Source organism: Perca fluviatilis, chromosome 2, assembly GCF_010015445.1.
Source record: "Perca fluviatilis chromosome 2, GENO_Pfluv_1.0, whole genome shotgun sequence".
Classification (NCBI taxonomy): Eukaryota; Metazoa; Chordata; class Actinopteri; order Perciformes; family Percidae; genus Perca; species Perca fluviatilis.
In genome coordinates, this window is record NC_053113.1 from 42,427,640 (window position 1) to 42,450,930 (window position 23,291).

At 40.7% G+C, this 23,291-nt stretch overlaps 1 protein-coding gene across 8 annotated transcripts in view; it reads right to left on the reverse strand.

Annotated features, from left to right (window-relative positions):
* The window catches only part of fat3a (FAT atypical cadherin 3a), a 228,673-nt gene that overhangs the window by 34,352 nt on the left and 171,030 nt on the right, over positions 1-23,291 (reverse strand). For all 8 annotated transcript variants that reach the window (XM_039791128.1, XM_039791121.1, XM_039791097.1 and 5 more), the window contains 6 exons: positions 21,870-23,241; positions 17,953-18,149; positions 17,676-17,829; positions 15,777-16,010; positions 12,980-13,372; positions 10,005-10,219 (listed from right to left, as the gene is read on the reverse strand). In XM_039791128.1, the coding sequence (XP_039647062.1) occupies positions 10,005-10,219; positions 12,980-13,372; positions 15,777-16,010; positions 17,676-17,829; positions 17,953-18,149; positions 21,870-23,241 (2,565 nt within the window). The remainder of the gene's footprint in view (positions 1-10,004; positions 10,220-12,979; positions 13,373-15,776; positions 16,011-17,675; positions 17,830-17,952; positions 18,150-21,869; positions 23,242-23,291) is intronic.

A 23,291-nucleotide genomic window follows, 5' to 3' on the forward strand; every position in this document is an offset into this window, starting at 1 on the left:
CGATCCAACCCAAACAACTTTTCATGTGATCACAATAGTCTGTCTGCTCAGGTAGGGCTGTGTATTGGCAAGAATCTGGCGATACGATACGTATCACGATACATGGGTCGCGATTCAATATATTGCAATATATTCCGATACTGTGCATAAGGCGATATATTGGGATTTTTTTAAAGTATAATTTTAGAAAAACTAATTTAAAAAAAGACATGATGTTCATAAGTCAAAGAAGTTTACTTTAGGTAAACAATTCAGTACACAGAAAATAAATTTTTTATATGCTAAAGTAGACCAAAGTTCAGCCATAGCTATGTTGTAGGCACTGTTAGGCAAGGATACTAGTGGTGCGTCTCAGCATAGCCATCTAGCGGTAGGGGGTTTAAACACAACATAAACGTGAATCACTGTCGACGTTAAAAAAAAAAAAAAATCAATATTGCCTTTTTGAAAACTATACAGTATTGCAAAATAAAATATCGCGATATTCAAGTGTATTGATTTTTTTCTTACACCCCTATGCTCAGGCGAAAACATTGCCTGAAACAGGCCGGAACTTACCAGTACTGAATACCCTTACTTCTTACAGCGTACCACCACCTTCCTCTGTGTAAACACATAGCCAGCTTAACACTGAGTAAACAGCGCTGAAAATGTCCTTGTCAACATCGACCATTGTATTGGATAAACATATTATTGTAAACCTGGTCACTAGAGTAGGCTATTGAGCCACTGTGCCACTGCCTGACACAGGAGCACAGCCCACGGCCGGAGCATGATATCTGTTTACCACGGCGGTCACCAAATTCTGCACAGTCAGCTCTCTGAATGCTGAGGTGTTTATCAGTGGTCATCTACCACCAGTCAGAAGAGAAGTTGAGAGATTCAGCAGATTGTTGGCATTGAACACATGGCTTTCAACTGCAGGTACCGTCCATTCACTGCATTTTATTGACAATTTCAACATTGTCTGGGACCCAAGACATCTTAACAAGTCAGGAGTAAAGATGTTCAACTCTAACCTACTTTACTTCCTGCGTCACCTATCTGCTCCCTCGACCAAGGACACAAGACAAGAGGAATCTAAACAAAAGGAAGACATAACAAACCATGGCAAAGACCCACCAAAGCCCCCACATGAGGAGATGTTTGCCCATGGGAGACCACAGAGCCGAGACGAGAAATCTAAACAACGCTCTACCCTCTTTCACCCCCCTCTTCTATCCCCCTCACCAACACCAACACCTTTGAAGAGTCATCTCCTTTACCGCCCCATATATTCAAATTTGTTTGTTTATTAGGATGAACTCCTTGAGATGTATTATCTTGTTTTCAAGGGGGTCCCCATACCCCACCCATGCCACTGCTCTCTCTACTCACCCTTTCCCCTCTTTCCCCCTGCCCCCTGTTGGAGTTCCCTGACCAGATGAAGGAGCTGGTTACTGCTGGAACCAAATTTACTGCCCTCCCTTTTCCCATCATTCCCCCCCGGCGTCCACCTGCCCCAGTTTTGACACAATCACCAAGCTCTAACTGCAGAGACGTGCAGTCTGGGTAGGCAAGCTAGGCACTGCCTACCCCTGCCAAAATTCAAATATAAAAATGTCTATTAAATAATTTTATTTAATAAACTTGTATTTGTATTTTTACTGTTTATTCTTGTTATTTATATATGCAATATGTGTGTTATTCCAATTGTTTAGACGTTACGATGAGAAATGTAGCAGTTACGCATTATCAAATACAAAGAAATGGTAGAATAAGCAGTGCTTTTACTGTCCATTCATTGCGGATGACAAGCGAAAAACCCATGTTACGCATGCGCACTTCGATACTGTATTCTTCAACATGTACGGCAAAAAGCACAACTGTGCTGTGCCTTTGCACGTAAATGTGTTATGCCAGTAATCATCTCCGTTACATATCAAACATGGACCAATTAAAATCGAGATATTACTGGAAATTTGTGCGGCCATTCAAAGTCAAAATGACAGCAGCAGTGTCCGCCAATATCACAGAGTTGAGGAATTTCTCCAAGCTCAATTTAAAAAAAAGGAGGTAATAGCAAGAGGGAGGTCTATGCCAGTCTTAGATTGACTACTGCAGCAAAAGGGACGTAAAAAATTGACTGGTATGGAAGAAAATATTGGCTATGTGGCTGTGCTAACAGTCAGCGGCTGTACTGCTATCCCTGCCTGCTTTTTTCAACGAGTCAGACTGTTTGGACTTCAACGGGATACTGTGATTTGAACAACCTACCCACAGCTTTAACCAAGCATGAAAAGTCGTCAGCTCACATCCAGTGTCAAATCACGCTGAAAACGTTCGGTAAATTTTGGATCGACCTTGAACTTGACGAGCAAAAGAGGCTGAATATAACCTCCCACAATGAAAAAGTAAAGGAAAACCGAGAGGTATTGATGGATCTGATAAATGCGACCTGCTTCCTTGCAAAGCAAGAGCTTGCTCTTCGTGGCAATGATGAAAGCGCTATCTCTAGCAATAGGGGCAATTACATTGAGTTGCTGGATGTGCTAGCTGAGATCTTTCCTGCCTGTGGTCATTAAACTTTACAACACCTCCCTCAGCGAGTCACACACCCCCTCTCTGTAATCATCTCATCTCAAACATAGACAATCACTTCTCTTTTTTATTGCACTAAAATCATCTCAACATAGAAAACCATTTCTCTTTTTTATTGCACTATTTGCACATTAACACTGTACATTTTCATATTTTATATATTATTACTGTATATTTGTTTTTATTATATATGTTAAAAGTCTTGATAATATATGTTGTTTTTATTTGTTGTTTGTACACCTGGAGTGGTAACAAAAATAATTTCCCCCTGGGATTATTAAAGTATTTCTGATTCTGATTCTGAAAGACATCTCCGTACATCTACTGTATAAGACGAGTTTTTCAACGCTGTGATCAGCGTCTTCACAAGGAAAGAGCGGCGGATGGATTTTATGTACAAATGATCTACCGATTGGTGAGTCTGAAACTATTTTGGGTTTAATATTAAATTGATAAGTGTGGTTGATTTAACGCCTGGTTGCATTCTGATGCTGGAAATTGGCTACTGTGCGTGCATGTGTGTGTGTGTGAGAGAGAGAGAGAGAGAGAGAGAGAGACTGTGAGAGTAGTAGCCTATACGATATGTCATCCTGATTGGAAATTTCTTGATATTGACCGTGCGTGTGTGCCGCGCTTGTGCGTAACATTTACTGTTTTGACGTATTAGCCTAAACAATAAATTAGGTAATCTGGCTTTTATAACTAACTGATATGTGCCGGGTCCAGGCTGCACGCCTAGTGGCACTCATGACTGTGTATTTAAAGCTTCCTCAATTTATGTTGTGATAGGTAATAGAAACAGAATGGTGAATCCGTTAACAAGAAGCACTCAACACATTTAGCATCCATTCCTCGTCAGCCACAGCCTGTCCCAAATTATTAAGCAGAAAATGCTTTTAACACACTAGCACTAGCCTTACTAAAAGTCAGGTCTTCGGTAGGGAAAATCTTTTTTAATCAATGATTTTATTATTAAGCACAATCTTGATTTAATGTTTTTAACTGAAACTTGGCTAGACAAAAATAGAAGTGCATCTGTTCTTGTTGAGTCAGCTCCTCCTAAGTAACTAATTTAAGCAGAAATGTTATAGAAATTTTGCTTCTTTTGAATATGTGGCTCTTCAGCTGAGGTTCTCCTCTTACACCGAAAAACACACCACACACGGAAACGCCGCGAGTAGCGTAGATTCGTGCCCGATTGCGCGCCGGACTGTTTAAACCAAATACAGGCACATTTCTCTGCGCCGGTCACAAAGTGATCCTTGCCAAATTGACCAATATGTAGGATATTACTACAAACATTCCTTCTGTTTTTATGCTTCTGGTCGAATCGACGGCGTACCCCAGCAGACCCCTCTGCGTCAACGCCAACCCCTCTTCGAGCCCTCCGCCGTAGATCGACGTGTACCTCCAAAAATCTTTAACTTCGAGTCGAGGCGACGCAGACTGCAAGGACTGTGATTGGTCAACTCGTCCTGTGTGTTGATAGTGGATGTTTCAAGCAGCCTACTGTGGGGAGTAGCAACATGCTAGTTTACTGACATAAGCTTTGCAAATAAACTCAGACATATTTGGTTACAATGACGGGGTTATCCGTTTGTAAAGGGTCTATATGTCATTAACGTTTTGAAATTAGCACTTCACCCGCAAGCAGTACTTTGGCAGTTGTGCTAAAGTTTGCTTGCTAACATAATATAAACTCTGGCAGACACCTCACAAATAACCTCAGACTTATCACCCCGTAGCGTTATGGCGGTGAAATGCACTGCGATGCACTACGATGCAAAGCAACACAGACGTAGAACTCCGAAAGGGTCACAACGCCGTAGGAGCGAAGCTGTAGCTACGCCGGGGAGTTGACGTAGAAGTATAAAACAACCTTAAGTCTCGCATTGCCAGATCTCCACAGCGCTTAGTAAGCTGAGTGGTCAAAGCAGCGGCTGTTTCATTTCCTATACATTTTTCACAATAAAAGTCCTCCGTTATTTTTTTATTTAAATGCTTTTATTATGAAGCAGCCAAATCAGGAAATGTTGGGTTTCATGAGCAGACAACTCCTAAGCGAACATGAAACGTAAAATAAAGCAGATATAATATAGAAACTAAACTCTGCTCTGTTCACAGTTATATTTTCCTCATTTATTATTCTTGATTTCACCCACAACCCATCTACTAATCAGAACAGGGCCGGCGATTGCTATAGGCGACCAAGGCGACTGCCTAGGGCGTCAAATGTGTTGGGGGCGCTGTGTCGCCCTTAGGTCTACTTCCCATTAATAATAGAATTAGAACGACCAGCAAAATAAAACGTGTTTATTAAACATGATCATCCTAGGGCGCACCCTCAGCCACACGTTTACTTGTCAACCTTTCATTACGCAACGTTTCCAGTCTCAGGTCAGACTCAAACACACGGAGCTCTGAAGCAGACCTGTGCGTCGCTTAGTGTCCACTCTCTCTGTAGAAATAGAGACGAGCAGCGGCACAGACACCAGGGGCATCGGACCGGGGGTAAAACCAATACTGATTACCAGGGCCCAAGGGGAGAGAGGGCCCTTGAAAAGTCTGGAATATATTTTATTTGACCTGGATATTTTTATTTCCTAATAACATTTCATAATGCATATCAGATGAAATGTAAAGTTAGTGTATTGGCTGAATAACTTGGTTGATTGACTGACTACATTTTGTATACAAAAAGGTCTCACCCTCTTCCCCTTGCTAATGTGCCAAATGGTTTAGTCCACCTGCACGCATTACGTTAGCTAGATCAGTTGAGAGCGTCTGGTGGAGCGCAAACTTCTGCTGTAGAAATGTTTTTCTCAAAGAAAGCCAAATCATGCTACCAAAAAAGAAAGGAAAGACAGGAGAAGGAAAGAAAACAAAAGGAGGGGAAACAATTGGTAACTGACTTCTTTTCAAAGAAACAAACTAGAAAACAAAATCCATGGTGCTGAACTGCGTGAATATCTCCGTGACTGTTAGTGCTAAAAACGGACTGAGACAACCATTGAAAGAGCAGAACATACACTTGATCATTTGGTTAAACATGTAATCTGAGGTAAAGACTAAATACATAAACACTAACAATGCTGTTTGCATACAACACACCATTGTAATAGCCTCATTTAAAACATGTTTAATTTTAGGCTATAATGTCTATAATTAGCAATAATAGGCTAATCAGTGTCATAGGTAGCTTGGTAGCTCATCGGTAGATACATATCATTGTCAACATTATAGTTATGTCAGATATGTCAGTAGAAGCAGATGTTAACATTGTGGAACACATGGCCCTCAGTTTCAGAAACTGTCCCACCAGGGAGTGGTGTAGCAACAGACCCCTCAGCCTCCTCTTTGGATTTGAGACAAGGTGAGCTTATATCAAAATTAAAGCAAACCATGTTTAGCCATTTTGACTGAAAGGTGTTAAGTAACACTAACATGTTAGTGTGTTTTATTATATTAGGTTACAATTAGGATAAGAGGTAAATATCAGATGTAGCCTTCATAGAGAAAGATGATAGAGAAGATGTGATTGAGGATGATGGGAGTGAAGACAGCAGGGAGCTCTGAGCACAGTGTGGAAATAAGAGATGAGGAACTGGAAAGTAGGCAGAGCAGTGCAGACCAGTTTTTGCCAGAGGATCCAGGACTATGGACGCGCTCTGCTGTGGGCATGCTGCGGCAGATGGATCCCTATTTCTGCGTAGTTTTGTGTTTCTACCTCCGATGTAGAGCAGCGTACAGCCTCTTCCCTAAACTGTCTCATTCAGAGACCAGCGTCCCAAACGGGGCTCTGTGTCTGTCAGGAGGTCTGACATCTACCGTCTCAGCAGAGCAATCACGTAATGCACATCAGACTATGGTGCAGGTGGATTATTTTCTGAAATATACTGACTTTATTCTTGTAATAGTCTATTGTTTTATCACTTTATTTTTCTCAAAATATCACGACTCCTCCAAACCTCAGAGAACACAGATGAGATATATTTTGAATGTGCACAAAGTTTTGAACATGAGCAGAAATCTTGCTCAAACACATCTGAAATATTACAGTCCAGGAGTTTATTAATTCATTAAAATAAATTCATGTATCATTCAGGTGAATAATTTTAATATGCACATTTAAGGAGGTTACTTCCTCAACAAAAGAAGCAAAAGTGGGAAGAGTAAATGATGCCTAGGCTACATGTGTTACTCAGATATATTTAGAAAAGTCAATCTACAGGAGAATAAATAGTTAAAAGCAATACAGAATGCCTGAGAGCATTACTGCAATATATTCCATTATGTTTTTATATTTGGATTGTAATCTATGTTTCCTTTTAGATAAAGATGTTTCCAGTATAAATTGTTTCAGAAAAAGGTAAACAAAAAAAGTGCATAAAAATTCACCAGAATGCAGGAAATTAAGTATTTAATGCTCAAAATTTTCATGGGGTGGACCCCCAGACCCCCCCCCCATCATAAGTTACCATGCACACAAATCTGGAAACAAAACCTTGGCCTCTGGGTTGCCAGACCAGTTATGATTATACCAGATGTTAGTGCCATCTAACTTACATGGAAGCTAGAAACTCAAATGAACATACATTGCTACTGTATCGCTGACACAGTGCTGTGGAGATCTGGCAATGCAAGACTAGTGGGGGGAAAACTCAATCTCGCCTAGGGCAACCAAAGGGCTAGAACCGGCCCTGAATCAGAATGTTGATTTGAATTGAATCTTAGTATATTTAGATATTTAGTTATTTACACTGTGTTCTGCCATTATCTAATGCTAGGGTACCTATTTGATGCTATCATGTATTCCATGCAGTCGGGCCATCTCCTCTGCGTCACCAATTCGTATTGTCTCTAAAATGTGCTTACGCATGGGTCAGAGTTTGTTTTTTATAAATCACAACCTTTGCGTGGGAAGTGGCGTAAGCACATTTTCGGCCCTGTGTTGTGCGTACGCCATGTTTATAAATGAGACCCCTGGTGAGCAGTATGAAACCTTCCTTGAGCCCTGTAGATTATAAGAACTTCCTTACTTATAATGTCCTGGGCCCTATTGGTCTACTGTATGTTTGGTCTCTATTATCAATAGCTCTTTGCAATCTCGTTGTGTCCTATCATATTGTAAACATGCAGGTGTTCAGCCACTGTAAATGTCTGATAAATTGCATTAATATTCTCCTACACAATATTATATTTATGTGTTAACAAGACGTTGTAGTTCTACAGTGCCACCTCGTGGTCTGTTCTGCTTTTATTTTGAAAAGCACCGTTTTCTTCTTCTGATGTTTTTGCGATGCTAAACTTCCTGCTACTCTCTCTTCACAATGTGGTGCTCACGCATCGTCGGAGGAACGGTAAAAACTTGTAAACACATTAGTTATTTATCATGTTCATCCATTTGAATCCTGTAAAGAAAGAGTTTACTTTATTATTTTTGTATTGTTCGTACCTGTTATTTCTAAGAGCTCCGAATTGTGAGGGTGTGTCGAGCTAGAGAGCATACTAGTTGATGGAGGAAACTCTTTGATTAGCTCCCTTGGAGAGTGGAATGAGGTATGAAGGGAAAATGTGTGGAGTGTGTATTATTATCAGAAGGGATTTTGTTTAAGGAAAAGAGAATGTCATTACTTCATTTGTTTATGGGTTAATTGCACATGTCATCAAAATAAAGGCAATATATTCTTTGAACAATTATAATATATTGTATTTCATTTAAAGGAAGCATGTGGTATTTTATTTGTCATAATAGCTTAAAAAATGTCATCTCATATTTCATATTGGTTATTTGTTAAAATGTTAAAATGATTTGTATTGGGTGTAAACATGATTAATATGTGAACATGATTTATGTGCGAATTATTTGTGGAACTACATAGAAGCATTTTGTATTTCTTCTGTTTTATTCTGTACTTTTCACAGTGTTAATGGTGCTTATGGTGCATGGTGCTCGTTGAGAGGAAGAAATAAATCAACACCCGTTTGAAACTCTGCATCTTGATCAATAAATCCAAGGGGCCGCTACAGCCACTTCTGAAGAAAACTAATCTGGATCCATCCACTCCCAAAAACCAAGCCTATATCTAAGATGCCTTTAATTTAAAAAAAAGAAATTGTTGAGAAAGTCGGTACTAAACATCTCACTGCTGTCAGAGTATCGAATGACTTAATGATGTCTTCTAGTGTAGGTGAATGCCCTGTTTTCGTGATGCTGATCTTAGCACAGCTTTCGATACTATGGATCACAACATCTTGATTGAAAAGCAATGGCTGGGTGTCTCTAGGAGTGCCCTGGACTGGTTCTCCTTCTATCTCTCAGATAGAAGTTTTTCTGTGACACTTGGTCCCTTTGAATCTGAAACTGCTGCCCTTTCCTTTGAGATGCCTCAGGGTTCTGTGTTAGGTCCTATTTTATTTGCATTGTATATGCTTCCTCTATGTCATTTAATTATCCAATTTAAAGGTATCTCTTATCACTGTTACATTAATGATATCCAGTTGTATGTCAATGTTAAGCCTGATGAGACACAATTGTCTGCCTGCCATTAAGGACTAGATTGACAAAAACATTTTACAGTTCAATGCAGGTAAGACGTATTATTGCTCCAGATAGCACTGCTTCCAAGGTTGCTTGGTAATTGGGGACCGTTTCTTCAGCTGTACAGTGTAAATTTAGACATCTTGGTTTTATATTTGATCATATGTATTTTGATCAACATATCAAATCATTAACCCATATGTGTTTCTTTCAAATAACAAACTGCCAGACTCAGAGCTGTTGTATCTCAATATGAGCTTGAGATGATCATTCACGATTTATATATATATTGACTATTGCAACTCCCTTTTCACCTGCCTCACCAAGTCGTCCCTGGACCGTTCCCAACTGGTCCAAAACGCTGCTGCAAGGTCAGGCTGCTGCAAGGTCAGGCTCCTGTGTACATTTCTAACCTGCTCCATCCTTATATTACCAGTAGGTCTTCTGAACAGGATTACTGCTTGTCCCTCACGCTCGACTAAAAAGAAAAGGTGATTGAGCCTTTGAAGTGGTGGCTTCGACATTGTGAAACGCCCTTCCTTATTCAACAATTTTTATCATGTAAAGCACTTTTTGACTTTGTCTGTAAGAGGTGCTATATCAAATAAACATGATTATGATAGCATCACACAACACAAAGCCATTATTTTACTCTCTGCACTGTATACCACTATCTACTAAAAAAGAATCAGGCTCTCTCTCTCTCTCTCTCTCACACACACACATATTCCCTTTCAAGTCTTCCCACAATATCATGTTGCTACTGAAAAAGTCAGGGGTTTAACAAAAATATTAAGTAATCATCCTTTCTTTGGACCGTAAACATCCATCAGAACATATTTAATGAACATCTGGCCAGTAACATGCATGCAGGGAAACTTACCTGGACTACAGACTCTCCAGTGGTAGCATCCTCTGACACCACAGCAGTGTACAGATCACGGCTAAACATGGGTGCGTTGTCATTGACATCTGTCAGGTTTATGTTCACTGTTGTAATAGCACTCAGTGGTGGTGTGCCGCCATCACAAGCTTCCACTGTCAGGAAGTAGTCCCTGCACGTCTCATAGTCCAGAGGCTGGGCAACTAAAATGGCACCTGAGCAAGGTGAGGAGAGAGGCAACAGAAATATGCATTTCATAATTGTAAAGAGCAGAATTTAAATCAAAATAGCATGTGTGAGAGAAAAGATTTTTAAAGTTCTTCCGTCAATTGAAAAAAAACATCCATTCGCTGTTTGTGGCTAGTTGAAGGAGCAAAAGGTCTAGTTTTATTGCAGTCGACAAATCCCATTAAAAGAGCCAAACCAAGTAAGAATTGACCTACTAACAAGTATTGTCTGTGTTTATCCAAAGCCTGATATATACAGCGCCATTGTTGTCCAAAACTCATCAGGGGGCCATACTGCTGCACTGTTCCTTCATCACCATGAACACACAAACACATGCACGCACACACACACACACACACACACACACACACACACACACACACACACACACACTTAATATTGTTCTCTGCTTGTTTCTGAAGCCAACATCAGGAGTATTGAGGAGGGTTCTTTTTTAATCTGGAGAGATCAGTAGCACAGAGGAAGCAAATGACCTGCCTTCAGCATCCAGGAGGCAGAGTAACCACCAGTCCAGATGAGATGAGTAGCCATGCGACAGGCTTCTACCTCTTTAGGGCTCAGCAGTGCAGCATGGAGTGTCGTGATGAGCTCCTGAAGGGGCTTCCTCAGCTCAGCCCAGAAGTTTAAACTATGGACTGTGAGCTAACTCTGGAGGAGCTGACAGCTACTGTCAATCAGATGGCCACAGGATGGGCGCCAGGGTTTGATGGTCTCTCCACAGACTTCTACAAACGGTTCTGGAATTTTCTTGGACCAGACCTTTGTGAGGTTCCAGTGTTTCCTTTATGTTGATTTTATTGTGGCGGTGCGCCATGGCAAAATTTCTTCCGCCACGGTATCAGAAATAGGGCAGACGCACAATAACAAAATCGCGGTTGCCTTTTAAATTATCCTGCCAACATAATGCACCCGCATAATGCTGCCCCTCACATTGCAATTTAACAACAAGTAGAACTATTCAGAGGTTATTGGGCCCGTCCAGTTTAACTCCACAACTGTTGTGTTGATGTAGTTTATTGTCAAAACGTCACCGCGGGAGATGGCTTTGAAACGCAGACACCAAAATCAAGGTAAGAAATAAATAACTATGGCTAACATTACAAGAAACATAAACAGGCTAGCTAGCTAACTGTTATCGATCTCACGACATAACTTTTTGCCCGAAGACAGCGTTGTGGAGAGTGAAACGGGAGACTAGAAAAAGGCGTTCAGGTAGTGTGTTGTTAGGATGGCTACAGTAAATCATAGGCTCCTGTTATCTAAAATATTTTTTATGTAATGGCTCAATATCTAAATAATTTCGACAATGTGGATGAGGTCGTTATAATTGGATGGCCTGCAGCTTCAAGCACAATTCGTTTGGATACAAGCGTTACATTTTGGAAGATAGATGGCATTTTGAACAGCGATGTGTTAGCAGCACATGCACCTGACTGGGAAAGATACTGCTAAGCTCGTTACTGTAAATAGGCTACAATAAAACCTAAAAGTAAATACGTATTCATACCCACTCACCTGTCTACAGGCATACACTATGGAGGAAATATTTATTCATAATTCAAATTGAAAGTCCAAAGAGAAAACAAAGCGAGATGAAATTAAAAATATTATTATTTTTTTCATTAGACCTTTGGCTTTTGAATTTAATATTTGGCTTTTGAATTTCAATTTATCATTGGCTTTTAATTTTCATTTAATATTTGGCTTTTGAATTTCAATTTAACATTGGCTTTTAATTTTCATTTAATATTTGGCTTTTGAATTTCCATTTAACATTGCCTTTTCATTTGGACTTGACACATGTCAATGTAAATGAGGAGGCGTGGCCCAAAGGCTGGTAATAATATAGTTATATATATGTCAATGCAGAAAACCTGAGCGCAGTATACCGGAAGTAAACAAGAAGTAGAGGTAAACATGGCGAGACGCAGCACAGCACCACACTTTTGGAGCGAGGAGGAAACCAATTTCTTTATTAGTGTGGTGAAAACTATGAATATAATGTCTTTTGTTGACGGCAGAAAGTACCGAGATAGTGAGATTTATAAGAAGGTGACCGAAAAGTTATTGCGTCTTAAGGTTGTCCGTAGGCTACGTCCAGACGCTAACCGTGCGTCGCCGTTTACGTCGGGATATTGCCATTTGATTACAAATGCCATGTATACAGGAGTAACTCTCTCTGCTCACGCATGTAAACGGGTTATTCCGAATGTTTCAGAAACCCGAATAGTGACCTTAACCCGACCATAACCCGAAAATTGACAGCTTGTAAACGTAGTCAATGTGTACATGATGCTGCCGACCTCCAGCTTTCTTTTGCCCATTAAGGCTGTGGAGATACATATATATGGAATGTAATTGAGTGAGAAATAAACATATTTTATTGCTGAGAAGACAAAACATTATGTATGTGACAGTAACAATGGCTGTGGTAAAGCAGCACGTTGTGGAATTGGTTGGCTGCAAATAGCTTTTCTCAACATCTTCCCTCCTCAATTGGTCGTTCACTGAACATATAAAAGTTGTGGTGAAGTGGCCATTTTATTTACTGTATATAGATTTTCATCAAACTCCAAGTGCTTTACATTGAGAGACATCTTGTAAACAGGGGGGATCATACGACTACACACACACACACACACACACACACACACACACACACACACACTATACTTCTGTACTAACCAACACCACGGCTCGTGCAAGGATGTGGCTAGCACACTCACCAGTCAGCGGGTGGATGTGGAACTTCCCGTGCTCGTTGCCTGAGCGGATACTGTAAGTGATCTCAGCGTTGGTCCCAATGTCCTTGCTGGCAGCATACACTCTCAGAACCTCAGTGCCCACTCCCACATTCTCCGGCACTGTAGCTAGCTGATCACGGCGCTCAAACACAGGTGGGTTGTCGTTGATGTCCAGCACAGTTATAGTAACGTTGACCAATGAAGAGAGGGGCAGCGGTGAACCCTGGTCAGATGCATGGACAGTTATCTGATACGCCGACTGGACCTCGCGGTCCAGAATGCGCTCCAGGACCACAATGCCTGAGGTCCTATCAATAGAGAAGGAACCTCCTGCAGAGTCGGCCAGGGAGTAGACCACCATACGGCCCAGACCTGCTGCAAAGCCACAAGAGGAGTGTCAGCTACACAATAGAGGTTGAACCATGTGCCTGAAACAAAGTGCTTGCCAAATCATCTAACTGTGTCTTTCAAGGATTGCTGCTTCTGACAATCTGACAATCCCGCACAATTGTGTAGTGATTAACCAGGTGTGTGGAGGTGTGAAAGTATAGGCACTTCTCTGTTAAGCTCTTTTTTTCCTTTGTCAAAAAACTACTTCTGTCACTTATCATGTGAACAACCTCGTGTGACACCATGAATGTCTTCAGAGAGTAAGTGTGCTCCGTTGTGCCCATTTGTACATTTAAACGAGTCCAGACTACGAATACACAGAGTAAGTCCTGAGCGTAGGCGGCGCTAGGCTATTTTTAGGGGTGCTGAAACACCCCTAAAAATCATCTCAGCGCCCCTGAAAATAAAGTCCTTATCATTGTGATTCTGTGAAATCGTTAGTTGTGAAATAGTGCTCAAACCTTATTACTTTTGCAAACCTGAATTTAACGATGGAATAGGATAAATGACAACAGGCTCAGCTCAGTTGTAGCCTAAAGTCAACAGCCTATCTGCGATACCCTGAACGAGGGTGCCTCAGCCTACTGTTCAGTCTGCGCAGATAACTTTGGGGAATTCGGTCGTCAAGAGTATGGCTACTTTCAACCACTGAAAAGGTATGGCTAATGGAGTGAAAATTAAATCTAATCGAATGAACATGTTAAGTAGGCTACAGGTGTAGTATTTGTGGAACCAATCTGTGATCCCTGATAACAATGATGGCAATTATATCTGAATTAGCCTAGCTTATTCTCCACGGAGTCCAATTTTGTTGTGCAACGTTAGACAAAATTGCTAACTGTAGGCATGTGTAGCTTAGGAGTAGCTAGCCTACAACGAGTTTTTAAAGTGAGCTATTAATAGCCTGCCGTAACGGCTTGAGCACCGCTAAAAATAGCATATGCTGCCTCACTACTAGATACTTTCTTATTTTTAACTCTCAATGCCAATGAAAAATAAATAATTCGACCTGACGGATCATCAGACTCATTTATATCAGAACTGAAACACTGCAACAACAATTCCTGACTCACAGTTTCCCCATAGATGGATATACATTTCTTTTTTTAAAGAAAACAGCCAGATTCAGGTGAGAAAGTATAAGATAAGCCTTTAACATTATCCCACTGCACTGAACAGCAACCCCATATTCACATATGTTATAAATAGGTGAATTTATAACCTTTGGTAGCCTACACATGCATTCTCTGTTGATTAGTTGATTACATTTGCCTTCTGGTTGACAGCACAAAGGAGTGAGGAGAATAGAGAGGGTGAAGGGCAGAGAGAGCAAGATGAACAAGGTGAGAAAATAGCTAGGTAGCCTATAAGACATATATATAGTAGGACTACTGTGTTTTGTTTTCTCTTTTATTTGAAGATTATTTTCTAGTTGATTACAAAATTCACATTATATTTACATATGCATTTCATGGAGGACTAGGCTCTTAAGAAAAAGAGATGTTGGATTTTCCCCATCTAGTTCAGAGGCATTATTAGATTATTCATCATTTAGCTGTATAACCATATCAGTTTATATCAATTGTGTAAATGAAAAAGTTGAAAATTAACATGAATAATCCTGTCTAAAAATATGTTAAGGATTATTTTACCAGTTCAAGGTATGCGCAGGGGCGTAGATCAAAATTCTGGGTCCTGTAGAAAGCCATTTTCTATGGGCCCCTCCCCGCATCCACAGCTATTAATTCTAGCATCTTTTTGAAGCCCTCACATGAGGGCCCTGGGTACTCAGTCCCCTTTTCCCCCCCAGTCTGATGCCCCTGGGTATTGGTGCTGCAATAATCATGCTTTGTAGTTTCGATCTTTTTTTCACAGCAGATGCCTTGAATCTGTTGATAGTTTGTCATAATTGCATGTCTCAATCTGTATATTTCTTTCCCCAAAACTCACCAGAAGTCATGATTTAAGGGTTTAAAAAAAAATATCTTCGAATCCCCGAACCCCCCTAGCTTAACTGCTATCAACTTTTCATTAGAGGCTGAGCACCCCCAAAGGTCAGAACCTAGAATCGCCCCTGGTCCTGAGAGCCCCCCCCAACCTCCTCCCTACGCAGCCAGCCACGTTCTTATACAGCGGCTGTTAATGTAGTGAATATAACAACAACAAAAAACGTGGCATGCTTACCAATTACAGTGCTTAACTTTTTTTTGTTTTTTGAACGAATGGTTCATTAGAACAGGCTGATCTGCCTCCATTTAAACTACTTTTGAATTGTGTCTGTTCTTCTAAATTAATGCACCTTGAATGTTATATATGGATAAACAGAGTATAGCAGCATTTGAAGCACTACTAGCAGCAGTGGTACCACCAGTATTAGTAGCAGTCTCACCTTCATCAGGGTCTATGGCCTGGATGCGGGTGAGCAGGGCTTTGGTAGCGGTGTCTTCGTAGACGCTGGCCGTGTACTGTGACAGGGTGAAGATGGGAGGGTTGTCATTCACATCAGTAACTGCCAGTTGCACCTCAGCACGGCACCATCGCCCACCACCATCAGTTGCCTGGGATACGAGTCGGTAGTAGGGTGTCATCTCATGGTCCAGAGTCATAGATGACTTGATCTCACCTGGAGAGGTTGGAAAAAACATTAAGAGATGGAGCCATACAGTGCAATGACAGTGTGTCAAACTGGTTCTAAAGTATCCAAAGGAATAAATGTGTGTCCAATTGTTTAAGCAATGTGATGGCTGGTGACCTTGCCCCATTTCACTGCTGTATTTCACTCCATTGTAGCGTAAATGGCCTTTTGGTGAATTCCTAAACTCATCCAGAATTTAGCAATTTTGTTGAAGACTCCAGGATTACAGGATTTGCAACCTATTTAACACCCAACGCCATGAGACCTTCTAATTGATTTTACATTTCAGAAGAGTAAAGACTGCATCAGAGGACTGGAGATATGAATCTAGGACACTGGTGTTTACATTTCTAGTACCTGGTCAAAAGCACACAAACAACAGGAAATCTTTGTCTCACAGCAACCCTGCTGTAAACAGAGGGTGCTTCAACCCTTGGCATCTTAAACCCCCTCTGCTCCTCAGGAGAGGAGAAGGAGTGTGGAACGTTTACCAAGCACCCAAGCAAACATTTGATTTCATCAAAGTGTAATCATTTATTTTCTGTATACACAGATGCTCATACTCATATATATACTGTAAGCTATATGTACAGAAATAGGAATGCCTTGATGTTTTGTTAGGTAACCTCAGCCCTATAAGGTAATGCTTTTAAATCAGTTTGATGTTACAATATTTGTATGATGTTGTTGCTGAACATGCTGAATAATAATGTTATAATGTTTGTATTCTACTTGCAGCTACATTTCTCTAGATTTCCATCATGGGTGATTTAGATTAGTGAGACTAGAATATTTAATATCAAAAAGAGAAAGTTTAGTTCAGATTAAATTGAGGGTCAATAAATGTGATGGGAGGGATTAGCAAACTCAAGACACTGCCCCCCCCCAACCCCCCCGCCCCCCTCACAAATGTGATGGGAGGGATTAGCAAACTCAAGACACTGCGAGGGAAAAAACCAGCTGAGGAAACTGAGTTCCAAGTGTCGTCATCTATCCATCCATTCATCTATCCAAGTAGGTCAAACTCTGTTTGCCTGTAAACTGGATTGATGCTCTGGGTTGTGCAGGGAAGGTAGGGTGAATAGGGCCTTCGTAGGTGTTACTCTCTCTTAGAGTTAAAGCTGCTGCCGATTTGTCTGATTATGCATATTAAGGTTGCTTCATTCATTGTTTGCCATTATTGTGTTGATTCTGTTTCCCTTAATCCCATTCTATTATTTCCACTTATTCCTATTTAGTAGTGTGTGTTTTCTTAGTACATAAATACATTTTTCATTTATAAAGAACCTGATTATGTGAAATGTATGTGTCTGAAGACTTAAGCCACTGTAAACAGAGTTACAAACTCACTCTTGTAGCAGACCTCCAGGTTTGTATGGTTTATCAGTATCCCTTTATTGAGTGGTGCCCCAAATGTATTCTTCTTTTAAAATATTAATCAACTTTTGCTGATAACCAACTTAGAGTGCAGGCATTTATGATAAATAAAGTATTCATTAATGTTAATTAACATTAACCACCCATATACACTACACTGTACTGGATTGATTCGACTGACAATTTATGAAAGCTGAAAAAAGGTTATGTATTGTGGTAAGTGTTGTTCCAAGAGAAATGTATGGGTGTGTTTTCAAAGCCACATTGCAATCATACCAGTGTCTGGGTCCATGCTGAAGTCCTGGGATCCAGGACCGTGTAAGGAGTACTGGATCCAGGCATTGACGCCCACATCTGCATCTGAAGCTCCAACCCTCAGCAGCAGACTGTTGACTGGAACGTTCTCTGGAACCGAGGCAGTGTACACAGCCTGCAGAAACACATGAACACACACACACAGAAAATAAATGAAATTACACATGAAATTAAATGACTTTAAGAGTCACTGTGGTTGCGTCATTTAAAAAGCGCAACAAGCAGTTTCCTTCCTTACCTGGTCACAGATGGGGCTGTTGTCATTGGTGTCTATCACTGTCACCTCCACTGTTGCCTGGGAAACAAAGAGTCCATCGCTGGCAGTGACATTGATGATGTAGAGGTTGCGTTCCTCCCTGTCCAGCGGCCACTTCACATACATCTTCCATTCACCCTGAACCAGACCCAGTGCAAACACACCACGATAATTCCCACCTAGAGAGACGGGGCCGTGAGAGACAGGATCAGTGAAGAACATTTTAGACATGGAGGCTTACATGGAGTTTGGGACTCATTTTCCCAGAAATTGCTGAGCACTGTATATTACATATACATAACTTCAGAGAGGCATACTTTTGGTGTGACAGAAAGTCACACCAAACACTTAAATAAGACCAGTACTCCTCAGATCATGAAGTGCATGGCTTTATCATAATAGGGGTCTGTAGTTGGTAGCATGGTGGCCCAATAGTTAGCACTGTGTCTTCACAGCAAGAAGGTTCTAGGTTCAAATCCAGGTCGTTCTGGGCTTTTCTGTGTGGAGTTTGTATGTTCTCCCCATGTTTGCGTGGGTTTCCTCTGGGTGTTCTGGTTTCCCCCACCATCAAAAACATGTACTAGGTTCTCCAGTCAGTGCCCTTGATCAAGGCACTGGCTCAGATCTTGAGTTGGTCCCCAGGCGCTGTGATTGGCTACCCACTGCTCCCTTGAGGGATGGGTTAAATGCAGAGAATGAATTTCGCTATGTGTATGTGACAATAAAGTACCTTTACCTTTAGTTTGCACAATCTAAATTGGAATTTACAGTAAAGTGTTAAAATAACAAGTACTCCATTTATTTGCAGAGGTGGGACAAAGTGAAGCCTCAAGTCTTTGCTATTAAAGGTGCAGTAGGTAAGCCTTATAAAACTATCTTTCTGTCATATTTGCTGAAACTGACCCTATATTCGAGTAGAACTACATGAAGCAGGTAATTATAAAAGAAATACGGCTCCTCTGGCACCACCTACAGCCTCTAGTGTGATTTGCAAAAATCCACAGCTCCCTGTTCATTTACACCAATCAGGGCCAGGGGGGGTGTCTAACTGTGTGTCAATCACTGCTCATGCACACATATTCATTCTCCCTTGTGGGGGGAGGGGCTTAGGAGACCGTTTTGGGCTTTAGCGGAAAGGGGGGAGGGACTGAGAAGTTGTCGATGTTCAAATATTTTGGCTAAGTCCAGGATCTTCGCAATCGTACCTACGGCACCTTTAAGTCCTGAGTCCCTAATGAAGACCAACAAGTCCAAGTCCTAAACAAGCCATTATGCATCCCTCACAACAGTTATTTCCATTTAAAAAATGTAAATGAGTTACAGTTACTATAGTAATTTATTACTTTTATATAAACTTGAAAACTTTAACAATCTAACTTATCAGGTGTGGCTTGGTTTCTGAGATGAATGTTTTGCATGTTGCCATCTGATGTTGTTGACCACAGAAAAGTCTCTATATTTGAATGTGACCTCCCTCTTTGTGATTGTGTGATTGGCTGTACATCACCATTACATAACAGTGGCAATTACAAAGGAACATCAACTGACAGTCAAATTCAAAACTAGTTTGAAAATCAAAACGTATGTACATACATGTGAATTTTAATTAATATGAATCCACAATAGAAATAAAGAATTAGTCACAAACGTGACTTGGCAAGTGGATTGGACTGAAAGAGCCTTGCAGAGTTTACCAGTTCTCTCCTGGATAAGCTGTCTCAAAAAGGATTCTGTGGATTTTTCAAATCCGCTATTACTGTAGCTTTTGCACATAAAAAACATAAAGTTTAACAGATTAAGTGCGGCATATTTCAAATATCCTGTGGGATATCTAATATAAACAAATGGTAATATAAATAAGAACTAATAATACTAAAAGAAATATGTTAAATAAATGAAGTGAATATAAGGCTTCAATATCCTTTCATTCAAGTACTCTAGAGCAGTTAAGTAATGGAATACTAACATTTCTCTCATGACAAATAAATTAAATGCACTCTTGTGATTGCAATATGAATTGGTCTGTGGTGTTAGTTACGCTGGCAATAGGCCTTTGCGCTGTAATGGTATATATTTTAAAAACATTATAGAAATGTCTGTCTTATGAATTTTCTATATTCTTTCTATTGTAATGTCAAAAAACCTCTGGATGCCACTTAACATTCTGAGCCTTTCAAGTGGGAGTGAAGCTGGAGTGAACCATAGAGCTGCTGAAACAAAAAACAAGAAGATCTTGTAGCTAAATTTGGAGTTACCTCTGTCGTTTTTATGTGGTTTGGCTACAAAAAGTCAGACACGGACCAGAAAACCATCCTCTGCAAAGTTTGCCACACGCTGGTGCCCACTACAGGCTCAAACACAACAACCTACCACCTGGGAAAATCCAACGAGAGCCAGTATAGGGACAGCCAGAAGATGAAGAATAACAGTGAAGTTGAGTCATGGCAAACCACAGCCTCAGACATTAAATGAGATATTTGCACTCCTTAATATAGAATTATATAAAAAATTAAGATAAATATTCCAGGCAACAGGAAATCTGGTCTGCCATCACGAGGTACTTCTGCAAAGACATGTTCTCCATTTACACCGTAGAGAAGAGGTTTAGGGATCTTTAGTCATTAGTCATTATGTAGTCATATTTCCCAGAGGACCACACCAGAGAGCTGATGGCCAAAAGTCTCAAAGAAGTACTTCCTGAAAACAATCTTATCTGTGTCACCATGGGCAACGCCAAAAACAATATCAGAGCATTGGAGCTAAACGACTGGACATGACTAGTGGGTTAATAAAATAATATATGAAGAAATTGTGCACACCCCCAGATAACGAAGATAATAATTAAATGTAAAGTAAAAATTCTTTAAAAACATCTAATATCTTCCCTTCTGTCAGGCAACATCAGTATCGCTTTAAATTTAACCGAGACAATCTTTTGTCACAGCAGAATGAATGATTATGTTCTGTTGTGATTTGCTTTGGCACTTTGATGTGAAGTACCATAGAGTGCTTCTGTCTTTGAAGTGAGAAAGGTCACATTTATCAGTATGCTCGACAGTTCATTTGCTTGGTTTCGCAGACATTTATGTTGTCTATATCTATATCGCTATCTTTTAGTCTTTCTTTTCCTGCACTGTAGCAGCAGCTCATTCCCACTTGCCTCCTTCCTCTTTAGCTGTCAGCTATAAGGTCACAACACTCACATGTCTGTCATTCACTCTAGCTGTCTGGCTGATACTCATTACAATGCCATTAGGGGCAGGATTTCCTTTCTATTAAAAATCCGTAATTAGCTCTCTATCTACTGTTGGCATGGTAGTCCTCTGTCTTAGTCTCCTGGGAAGTCCAAAAGTCATTATTACTTTTTGCCAGGTAGCAAATCAGCAAAGTCAGTTCTCTGACCATTGTCCAAATTATGAATGCAAGCATTTCAAACAGAGGGTAGCAGGTATACTCAGACGGACAGACAGTATGAGAAACAATGTGTTTTTAGAAAATTAAAGCATGTAAACATGTCCTAGTAGAAACCCAATATACAAGTATGAACCTGAAAATTAGCATAATATGTCACATTTAAGGGTGTGGAGGTCAAGATCAGAAATTAACATTTACCTTTTACGATCTTTCCCTAATCTTAACCAACTGTTTTAGTTGCCCACCCTTAACCATCCATTAACTATAGTTTACTTGCCATTAAAAACAATCTTTCCCTAATTTTAACTTAACTAAAGTGATCATGCACAGATATTTTGGAAAGCAAAAAATAGAATAACATGGCATTGAATGTAATACAATAATAATTGGACAAAATCCAGGGATTTGTAGAATTATCCAATATCAGCATTCATTTCTGCCTATACGGTAGCAATTCACTAGCAGACATTTACAGTGGTACTCACCAGTGATGTGGTAGCTGACTTGACGATTAACGGCAGAGCTGTCATCATCTCTGGTGTTCAGCACAGCCACCACCTCGCCTGGCGGGTCGCTCTCCTGAACTGAACCAAAATAGTGTTGTTCCAGGAACCTGGGCGGGTTGTCATTGATGTCTGACACCACTACGGTCACAGTGGTGGTACTGGAAAGCGACAGACTCTCCCCAAAGTCTGAGGCCACCACTGTGAATGTGTAGGATGGATTGGTCTCATGGTCCAGGTATTTGCGTGTAGAGATCCAGCCTGTGTTGCTGTCCATGCTAAAGGTTCCAATCAACGTGTCTGAATCCGCTTCTGACTGGATTAATGTCCCAAGACTGTATGTTACCTGGCCATTCCCCCCTGAGTCTGGGTCTAGAGCTTGGACTTGAATGATTCTGGTTCCAACTGACGTTCCCTCCATAACTGTGGCCTCATAGGAATTGGCCTCAAACGCTGGTTTGTTGTCATTCAGATCCAATACTTTGACTTCAACATCAACAGAAGTCACATAATCCAGTTTAGCCTGTTGTATAGTGGCAGTGACTTTGAAGTGGTATCCTTTTACCACCTCATGGTCCAAGGACTTATCAAGCTTGATCACACCTGTATCCTTTTCCACCACAAACACCCCATCTTGGTTGTTTTCTCCAGTCTCTCCATTAACCAGGGCAAAGGAAGCAGACACCGAGGCATATTCAGGAGAAGTGCTAAGGCGCACCGTCCCTATGGCTGAACCTATGGGGGTGTCCTCTGGCATGCTAAATAAGTATTGATGTTGGCTGAAGGAAGGAATGAAGGCATCTGGAGAAAGAACATGGATGTAGACAGACACTAAAGAGTGCCGGACTGGACTTCCTCCATCCATAGCCTTAACAAAAAAGGATAATACAGAGTTCCTCAAGTGGCTGAAGCTGCCTTTAGTCACCATCCAACCGTTGTCTGGGTCTATCTCCAAAATGTCTACCACAGGAACATGTGCCTCACTGTACAGTGAATATGTCACTTTGGCATTAATGCCATCATCAGGATCATAAGCCTGAATCTGTGTCACCAAAAAACCTTTAGCCACATCAGATTTGACTGAAGCTCGGTACTCTATGGCATGGAAGCAAGGTACATTATCATTATCATCCAACAGAGTAACTTGTACTGTACAGTAAGAGACACGTCCACCTGAGTCCTGGGCTGCCACTGTCAGAACAATGTCCTTATTGGCTGGGTCCTCACGATCAAGCTTTTCTACAGTGGTGATCTGACCATTTGCATCAATGCTAAATTGGTCCTTGCCCACATCATTAACAAAGGAATACGTGATGTGACCGAACACTCCAGGATCTGCATCTGTAGCCTTTACCTGGAATTAAAAAAACAAATTGGTCAATACAGATGTGTATTTTATAATTC